Source organism: Chiloscyllium punctatum, unplaced genomic scaffold (assembly GCF_047496795.1).
Source record: "Chiloscyllium punctatum isolate Juve2018m unplaced genomic scaffold, sChiPun1.3 scaffold_338, whole genome shotgun sequence".
NCBI classification, from domain to species: domain Eukaryota; kingdom Metazoa; phylum Chordata; class Chondrichthyes; order Orectolobiformes; family Hemiscylliidae; genus Chiloscyllium; species Chiloscyllium punctatum.
In genome coordinates, this window is record NW_027310072.1 from 91,191 (window position 1) to 101,396 (window position 10,206).

The 10,206-nt window shown below is 49.6% G+C and overlaps 1 protein-coding gene across 1 annotated transcript; it reads left to right on the forward strand.

Moving 5' to 3' along the window:
* On the forward strand, positions 1 to 5,918 carry LOC140472451 (tubulin alpha chain-like). The gene is made up of 5 exons (XM_072567493.1): positions 1 to 53; positions 1,368 to 1,590; positions 1,717 to 1,865; positions 2,292 to 2,972; positions 5,622 to 5,918. The coding sequence occupies exons 2-5, from the start codon at positions 1,470 to 1,472 to the stop codon at positions 5,916 to 5,918; spliced, it is 1,248 nt and encodes a 415-aa protein (XP_072423594.1). The 5' UTR covers positions 1 to 53; positions 1,368 to 1,469.
* Positions 5,919 to 10,206: the final 4,288 nt, after the last annotated feature.

Consider the following 10,206-nt stretch of genomic DNA (forward strand, 5'->3'; position numbering starts at 1 on the left):
CGATGTCGCCAGCGCCGAGCAACGCCGAACGTTTGCTATTATTGATTCGCTAGGTAACCGCAGGGTTTCATTGTCGGAGGCCAATCAGAGCGCGGTTCCGTTGAACGGAACGCTGGGCAGGGCGCAGTATAAATAGGGCGAGCGGCGTCCCACACGCCACATTCTCAGGGACAGTGAGAACAACCAAAGATCATGGTGAGCACGATCAGGGGAGAACACGCAGGGCAAGGGCTTTGGTTCAAGACACAGGGATAGCAGGATCCAAAGGATGGGAATCAATTGGGAGGAGGAATAGATCAGGAGGACGGGGATTCACTCGGACAGGGAGATCCCCTGGGAGACAGAGAGAGAGAGAAACCACAGCCAGGCAAGGAATCCTATGTGAAAGAGAAAGTCGAGCCCATTGGGAAGCCAGGTCATCCCCAAGGACAGGGACCTCAGGGAGATGAAAAACCTCCAAAGGGGGGAGGTGGGGGGGAACGCTAACAGAGAGGTAAGTCAACAGGGATGTTGGGAATGTGCTGGAGAAAGGGCCATGGAACAAATGCTGCAAGGGGATTCACACAGGAGGGATACAGTGAGGCCATGTTAAAACAATGACGGCAGATGCTGGAAACCAGATTCTGGATTAGTTGGTGCTGGAAGAGCACAGCATTTCAGGCAGCATCCGAGGAGCTTCGAAATCGACGTTTCGGGCAAAAGCCCTTCGTCAGGAATAAAGGCAGGGAGCCTGAAGCGTGGAGAGATAAGCTAGAGGAGGGTGGGGGTGGGGAGAAAGTAGCATAGAGTACAATGGGTGAGTGGGGGAGGGGATAAAGGTGATAGGTCAGGGAGGAGAGGGTGGAGTGGATAGGTGGAAAAGAAGATAGGCAGGTAGGACAAGTCCAGACAAGTCATGAGGACAGTGCTGAGCTGGAAGTTTAGAACTAGGATGAGGTGAGGGAAGGGGAAATGAGGAAACGGTTGAAGTCCACATTGATGCCCTGGGGTTGAAGTGTTCCGGGGCGGAAGATGAGGCGTTCTTCCTCCAGGCGTCTGGTGGTGAGGGAGCGGCGGTGAAGGAGGCCCAGGACCTCCATGTCCTCGGCAGAGTGGGAGGGGGAGTTGAAATGTTGGGCCACGGGGGCGGTGTGGTTGATTGGTGTGGGTGTCCCGGAGATGTTCCCTAAAGCGCTCTGCTAGGAGGCGTCCATTTTTACCTGTACAGTGAGGCTCAAACGAGGGAAGCGATGAAGTATCCCATCAGGAACCAAGCAGCCGTCACACAAAACCCACATGGTGCAGGAATTCTTGCTCCTTCTAGCTGACAGGAGGAAGCACTAGCCTCCGAACCGTGCAGATTGTTCCATGTTCTCTCTCCCCTGCAGCGCGAGTGTCTCTCTCTTCACATTGGCCAGGCCGGTGTACAAATCGGGAACGCCTGCTGGGAGCTGTATTGCCTGGAGCATGGCATCCAGCCGGATGGGCAGATGCCCAGTGACAAGACCATCGGAGGTGGGGATGACTCCTTCAACACCTTCTTCAGCGAGACCGGGGCGGGGAAACACATTCCCCGGGCGGTGTTCATAGATCTGGAGCCCACCGTGATTGGTAAGAGGGAGAGGGCTTCGGGTCATGGGCTCAGTGAGTCCGTGCCCTCCGATATGGGTCGGAGACTCCGACGTTTGCCGGGTTGTTCTTCGTTCCTGTTTGTAAATCCCTGCTCCCTGTCCCCAGATGAGGTCCGCACCGGCACCTACCGGCAACTGTTCCACCCTGAGCAGCTGATCACCGGCAAGGAGGACGCGGCTAACAACTACGCCCGGGGCCACTGCTCCATCGGCAAGGAGATTGTGGATCTGGTCTTGGATCGTATCCGGAAGCTGGTAGGTTGACTATCGGAGACATTGGTGAAGCTGAGCTGCTTCCCTCCCCATTTACCACAGCCCCATCTCACCACCGTGAGCTCACCCACCACCTTCAGAAAAACCTTTATCTATGGCCATGTGACCCAGGTACACAACTCTAGTCATTGACTCCTTGATCTCTTCTTCCTGTCAATTCGATACTCCCAGGGACATAAAGATGACACCGACACTGCTCCCAACGTTGAAGTGTACGCTCAGTACCCTGACTGAATTCCACCATTCAATCTACACCCCTTCCAGCCGACAGTCACTGCTCTCTCCCTCCAGGAGATCAACCAACCTCCACTCTCACTGCCCCCTGGGAAACCGTTTTTCACTTCAGTTTGGCGCTGGACACAGTTTCTTGCCGCATGTTTCACCTTTTTACACCTTATTTGCCCACAGGCTGACCAGTGCACGGGACTGCAGGGTTTCCTCATCTTCCATAGTTTCGGGGGTGGCACCGGCTCCGGTTTCACTTCCCTCCTGATGGAGAGGCTCTCCGTCGACTACGGCAAGAAATCCAAGCTGGAGTTCGCCATTTACCCGGCTCCCCAGATCTCCACCGCGGTGGTCGAGCCCTACAATACGGTGCTGGTCACCCACTGCACCCTGGAGCACTCCGACTGCGCCTTCATTCTGGACAACGAGGCCATTTACGACCTCTGTCGGCGGAACCTGGACATCGAGAGACCGACCTACACCAACCTCAACCGCCTCATCGCGCAGGTGGTGTCGTCCATCACCGCGTCCCTCCGGTTCGACGGTGCCCTCAACGTGGACCTGACGGAGTTCCAGACCAACCTGGTCCCCTACCCCCGCATCCACTTCCCCCTGGTGACCTACGCCCCCCTCATCTCTGCCGAGAAGGCTTACCACGAGCAACTCTCGGTGCCGGAGATCACCAACGCCTGCTTCGAACCGGCCAGTCAGATGGTGAAGTGCGACCCGCGCCAGGGCAAGTACATGGCGTGCTGCATGCTGTACCGAGGGGACGTGGTGCCCAAGGACGTCAACGCCTCCATCGCCACCATCAAGACCAAGCGCTCCATCGCGTTTGTGGATTGGTGCCCGACTGGGTTCAAGGTGAGTGCGGGATTTGGGAATGTGCAAGTCATGTCTCTCGTGCACTGCATTTCCAGTCTGGCAGATTAAACAAAAAAAACCCCCCACTGTTTCTCTGTCCACAACCATCAGGAACAAACGCTTCCTATTTCTGGATCAAATTGGAGCTCCCTCTGGGGTAGAATTCCCTCAGCTCAATCCTTAATTGCGGCCCTCAGTTTCCCAGGAACACACTGGTTTCAAACACTATCATGGCCAGCCCCAGAAACAAAATAATCTTCAAAAGGTATAATAAAGGATTGAATTTGTTGCCTCCTTCCACTTTGAACAGAAACTGAAGGATGAAACTTGACAGTAAGAGCTTAGTGAACAACCAGAGTGAGATACATAAATGTAATGTTCATGAACATGATGCTCTCATCACACAGTAACCACTCCACATTGTCCAGTTACACTAACTGACAGGTCTGACGTTTCTGCAGCTTTCATCTCCCAGACCTCGGGATTCTGGAATTGTTCCTGAAGTTTGGAAAGCAGCAAAGGTCACCCCACTATTTACGACAGAAGAAACAAAAACAGGGAAGGACAGACCCGTCAGCTTCCCGTCAGCTTCCCGTCAGCTGCCGGGGAAATGCTAGGCTCAGTGATAAAGGTTCTGATAGACCGACCCTTGGATAAAAATGACGGGATTCTGCAGAGTTTGCATGGATTTGTGAGTGGCGACTTGGACAGGCTGGGTGAGTGGGCAGGAACGTGGCAAATGGAACATAACGTGGTTAAAAAAAAAGGGTGAGGTTAGCTGGAGGAACAGTGTGCACTTCTTTAAACGGTGATCGGTTGTGAAGTGTGGGATGTACAAAAGGACCTGATCTCCTCATCAATGAGTCCCTGTCGGCTAACAGGCAAATCACTCGGCAGGTTAATGGAACGTTAGCTTTTGGTCCAAGAAGGGTTCAGCACAGGAGGACTGAACTCCTCCACCTGGGAGTATAACGGCCTGGTATAGCAACTGCTTGCCCCAAGGGCCTGCAAGAGACTCCACAGAGTTGTGAGTGCAGCCCAGACCATCAGGGAAGCCAACCTCCCATCCACAGACTCCACGTCTCATTGCAGCTCAGAGGCTGGCAACGTCATCGAAGTCCCCTCCCCCACCCCAGTAACGCTCTCTTTCAACTACTTCCACCCAGTAGTAGATACAGAAGCTTACACACACCCCAACAGGTTCAAGGACAGCTCCTTCTCTGCTGCTATTGAACGGCTGAATGAGTCTCTCTCACTTCAAAGAACATTGACTTTGCTCACTCTGGTCTTGCTTTGTGTCCCTCTCCTGTGCAGCCATTATCTTGTCTGCCTCCCTCTGTCTTCGCGCCCTATGTCCTTGCTTGCTGTGATCTGTCTCTACAGCTCGCAAAACAAAGCTTTTCACTGTACTGAGGTACATGGGGCCTCAATAAACCAAATCAGTTCAGTTGCCTTGGTGAGACCATAGCCGACTGCAGTCTTTCTCCATTTCCCTGAGGGAAGGATGGTGTTGCCTGATGGGAGTGCAGCAGAGGGTCAACATGTCATCTCGTTTCCCCCCTCTCCCCGTATCAGTCGAAGCAAAACCCTCAGAGACACAGTATCCTTTATTCCAGGCCCTGGAGGGAGAGAGAACGATGTGCACAGAGACACGAGTGCTCAGTCTTCTCTCGAGCAGCGGATTCTTAATGAATTATATCGTCACTCTCTGGGAACAGCATCCAAACAAGGCAATGTCCATACTGACGGGGTGACAGTTACAATCAGCGAGTGTTAACAGTAAAGATTAAGCCATCTGGTGTTATACAATGGACGTCCATCACTTGGTTGGCTGGCTTCACTTAATGAATGCTTTCCACCTTGTTAACCGACTTTACATAATGAATGCGTTTTCATCTTGTTAAATGTCTTTACGTAAGGAATGCTTTTTCCACCTCGTCAACCCACTCCCCTTGCCTCTCCAGCACCTCATTGTTTACTGCAAGTTCTTATCTGATCCAAGTCATGCTGGCTGAGCCTTTGTCTCACACAACCCCAAACTTAACTCTTTCTCTACCTGCTCATACCTTGTACACTTTCTCAACCAGACTTGGTTCCTGAGATGGTGGACTGTTTGCTAAAGCGATATTGGGCAATACTGAGAGATGATCTCACTTTAAACTAACAAAATAATTAATAGGGATAGAGAGGGTAGATGTGGGTAATATGCTTCCCCTGGCTTAGAGAGACTAGAACTGGGGACACAATTTCAAAATAGGATGGACGTGACTTTGTCTGGAGGTTGGAATTCTCTATCTCAGAGGGCTCCTGAAGCTCAGACATGATGAGCTTGAAGTAGGGACGGACAGGTTTCTAAATATCAAAAAACCAAAATACTGTGGATGCTGGAAGTCAGAGAAGGCTGGAGGAACTCAGCAGATCTGGCAGCAACTGTGGAGAGAGAAACAGTTACCGTTTCGAGTTACACTTTACAGTTTCTCCAGAATTCTCAGTTTGTTCTAAATAACAGTGTTCTCAAAGGATTCTGGGAACAGTGTGGGGAAAAGGCTCTAAAATGGACGATTGACGATTATACTGACCGTCATACGGAGCGGCCTCCTCTATTTTTCTACGTTTCTAATCTAAACGCATCCTCTTGTCCCTCCACAGGTCGGCATCAACTACCAACCCCCGACCGTGGTACCAGGGGGCGACCTGGCGAAGGTGCAGCGGGCCCTCTGTCAACTGAGCAACACCACCGCCATTTCCTTGGCTTGGACCCGCATGAACCTCAAGTTCGACAAGATGTACGCCAAGCGGGCCTTTGTGCACTGGTACGTGGGGGAGGGCCTGGAGGAAGGGGAATTCCAGGACGCCCGGGAGGACATGGCCTCGCTCGAGAAGGATTACGAAGAGGTGGGGGTCGACTCTTCCTCGCTGGACAGGAAGGCCGAAGAGGAAGAGTAGTATTTATTAATTCAGATGGTTGAAGACATTTTATCTTTATTTAATTTTGATATTATAGATTTTATTTCAGAGAATAAACTTATTTTAAGTTATTTTGCATGGGTGCCTGTGGTCAATTTAGAACTGTGAAATTATTGGGAGACGTGGGGTGGAGGGAAAAAGAGAGGAGAGAATGAAGAGAGCCAGAAATCAGGTTCATCAAAAACTCAACAAAGTTGCATTCAAGGAGTCAGCAAACATATCAGTCATAAAGCTCTGGGCCATTGATCACGATGATCTGATCACTCATTGAGTTGAATGAGGAACATCAATCTGAAAGCCGCAGAGCTGAGAGTGACAATTCTGAGGGATCAAGGTCTGGTGGGTGCAAATCTGATTGATGGCTCTTCAAATGAGCAATTCACATACTCTCATTCGTCAGCTTGCTGCGTGAAATTCTGCACATTCTTTCACATAGCCCAACTCTCTTTCATACCATCATTAAACTTGCCTCCAGCCCACTCTCAGACTCACAGGCCAGACCTTCCCCAATCCTTGCAAACAAGTTCCTTTCAATTTCTCCGTTGGCAAATGACCTTAAACGTGTGCTCTACTTTTCTTGATCCCTATATTGTGGCAAGCTTCTGCCTGTCCAGGCCTTCATTACTTTGACTGGCTCGATCCCATCTCTTTTCAGTCGATCTCTTCGCACAAAACAGTCCCAATCCCGTCAGTCCATTGGATGTATCTCATCTCTGGAACCATCATCATGGATCTTTCTGCACGGCATTTTCTTTGGAAATTTTACATTATCCTTCTCACCACATTGCAGGTTGCATTTTCAGTTTCAAACTGTACTCAGTTCACTGATGTTCGGGTCAATCTTGTGGCTATGGCAACCTAACGAAGCCGATACCAATCCCTCGTCAACTCCGTGACCAACAATCTCCCAGGCGGTGAAGCAACCACGATCCAGGGCACTTCTGTTAGTTGCTTACTCTGTCAATTTTGTGACCATGTCACGCCTGCCTTTTTTTTACCACAATTCTGCACCACGTCGCGTCTGGAAGACCGTGTGCAGCCGATTAAACTTCTTAAGCTTCTCTGTGACCGCGTCAAAAAAAAAATTCAAGCGAGTTCGTTCAACGTATTTTGTCCTGAACCAATCCTTTTCTTAATAATTACCTCAAGTCATAACATTTGGCCCCAAGTTATTGTTCCCAGAATCCCCTTCACCAAGGCAAACCGATTGGCTTGAAGTTCACAGGACATCTCGACACCTTCGTTTTCGGCCCAGTCTCTTTCCACACTTCCTCTCAGCTTGTCTCATTTACTCTGTCATTCCCCATCTGTTTCTATACTCAGCCTGGCCCGTGATTGATTAACCAGCTAACAATCATGACAAGAAAACATTTCCCCCCCCCCCCCCGCTTTATCTTCATCTCTATAAACATAAAATACAAAGCAGGACTCATGAACAGAGCTTCGCCCGGAGGCCCACTGAAGATGTTACCTCGTAGGGTGACGAAACGTCTGGAAATGGACCTTCCAGCTCAGCGAGCAAACCTACATCCCGAACCTCAACCTGAGCTACAAAATCTTCTCAAAACTCGCTAAAATATCATCGTGCCAGTTCAGGACAGGTCGTGACAATAAATATTTGGGGCATGACATTTAATATTTAATTAATAGTTAGCAGAGTCAGCCTAGGAGAGGAGGAGACTGTTGTGGTAGAGGTGGTAGGAAAAATATTTGAATCGTGACTTTAGAATAATATTAAGTAGGTTGTTGGACAAAGCACAGTGGCAGAAGTAGAGAGATAATAGGAAGTAACATTATTGGTTTATTGTAATTCTAGAGTGAGGTAATTCTGACTAACATAAGTTGGGCAAGCGAACAAAAACGGGATAACGAAAAGATATAAAGAGCCATGGACCCTGAGGTTTGGGGGCATTTGAGAATTTGCTTTCTGAGGGTCACGGTCTTTTGTTTGCAAATAAAAGGCTTACTTGTTGAAGAACTCTTATTATGAGGGGCATGGATAGGGTAAATAGACAAAGTCATTTCCCTGGGGTCGGGGAGTCCAGAACTAGAGGGCATAGGTTTAGGGTGAGAGGGGAAAGATATAAAAGAGACCTAAGGGGCAACGTTTTCACGCAGAGGGTGGTACGTGTATGGAATGAGCTGCCAGAGGAAGTGGTGGAGGCCGGTACAATTGCAACATTTAAGAGGCATTTGGATGGGTATATGAATAGGAAGGATTTGGAGGGATATGGGCCGGGTGCTGGCAGGTGGGACTAGATTGGGTTGGGATATCTGGGTCAGCACGGACGGGTTGGACCGAAGGGTCTGTTTCCGTGCTGTACGTCTCTCTGACTCGATAACTCTCCTCATCTTGTCATGGAGAAAATGTCGAGAATCGCCAGGAGACGCAGACAGTCCTTCAAGAAGTCAGTCTTTTACTTGCAAACAAAAAAAAACCGTGACGCTGAGAAAGCAGATTGGCAAAAGCCCACGAACTTCGGGGTCTGTGCTTTTTTTAAATATCTTTTTTTATCGTGTTTCTGTGCTTTTTTTAAATATCTTTTTTTATCGTGTTTCTGTTAACTTATCAGCATGTCCAACTATATTAGTCAAAGTACCTCACTCTAGCTACACAATAAACCAGCAATGTTAGTTCCCATTACCTCTTCAGTTGTACACTCTACTTAATGTTATTCTAATGTCACGGTTAGATATTTATTGCAACAATGGTCTTTCATTCCAGACCCTACCTAATATTTTCCTAATGTCATGATTAGATATTTATTATTAACTCTTCCATTCCAGACTAACCTGTCATGATAGGTATTTCGCTATTACAATAGTCTTCTGTCTCAAGCTGACTCTACTAACTATTAATTAGATATTTAATGTCATGTCCCAAATGTTTATGGTCCCAATCTTGTCATAATGACACTTAACAGGGAGACTCCCTCAACCAACTGTTATCTCATCTCAGCGTTAACCTTACTCTGCTCATTGATGTAAGAGTGTTCCACTATTTTGATCCCATCCTGCCTTCCACACACCACAGATTGCCAGTGGTCTTCATGCTTTAACCCTTCCCACGCTTTCATGCTCTTTAAATTTTCTATAGTCACCTAGTGATTCTCTACATTTTCTCCATGACTGTGAGGGGCTGAGAGACGACCAGCTTGGAGGCTCTGCTCGGGGAGATTGCCAGATGAAATGAGGTTGGTGACAGTGGCGGACATTTTGGACACAGTGGGGTCACGGCCCAGGGGGAGACAGAGCTGTCCGAGATCGGGCACATGTAGGCGACATATGTGAGACAACAGCAGTACCACCCTTATCAGCAGGGTCAATCACAAAGTCAGGGTTGGACCTCAGAGCATGGAGTGCAGTCAGTTCCCGGGAGGCTTGGTTGGAATAGATGAGGGAGGGGTGGGCCGAGCAATTAAGGAGACCGACATTACGTTGCTGGTTCTCAACGCACAGGTCAAGCGCGAGTAAAAGGCCACAGGGAGGAGTCGTGGTGGAAGGAGAGTGTTGGAGGTCAGTGGAGGGGGTCTGTGCTCGGGTCCTAAAGGACAGAGCGACGAGACGGGTCTGTGGCAGATAGCGAGGGAACCAATGAGAGGGAAGGACATACTTGACCTCATCCGCATCAATGCTGCAGATGCGTCTGTCTGTGCTGAAAGAGTGACCACTGCAGAGTCCTTGTGGAGACAGAGCACTGCCTTCATATTGAGAACACCCTCCGTCATGCTGTGTGACAATGTCACCCTCCGTCATGCTGTGTGCTAAATGGGACAGCCTTTGAACAGATCTGAAACCCAAAACGATGCACCCATAATGCACCGGGGGGGCCCATGAACAGCAGCAGAATTGCACTCCAGCACAATCTGCAACCTCATAGCCTGGCATACCCCCCCACCTAAGTATGACCATCAACCAAGGGTTGGTCCAATGGAGAGTGGAGGCGGGCATGCCAGGAACTAGGCACTCGGCACAGCTGAAAATGAGGTGTCAGCCTGGGGAAGCCACCAAACAGGGGCTACCGCGTACCAAACAGCATCAGCAACAAGGGATAGGCACGTGGTCCGCAATCAACCAATCAGAGTTAAGCTCCTCCGCCCTGTCACAGCCAGTTGTGAACGGCGATGGTGGACAATTCCGACAACCGAAGGAGGAGGCTCCACAAATATCTCCGTCGTCAACGGTGGGAGGGCCCGCAGCTTGAGGACAAACGTGAGGGATGAAGGACCCGAGACAATCTTCAATCAAAGAGTACCAAGTGGATGAT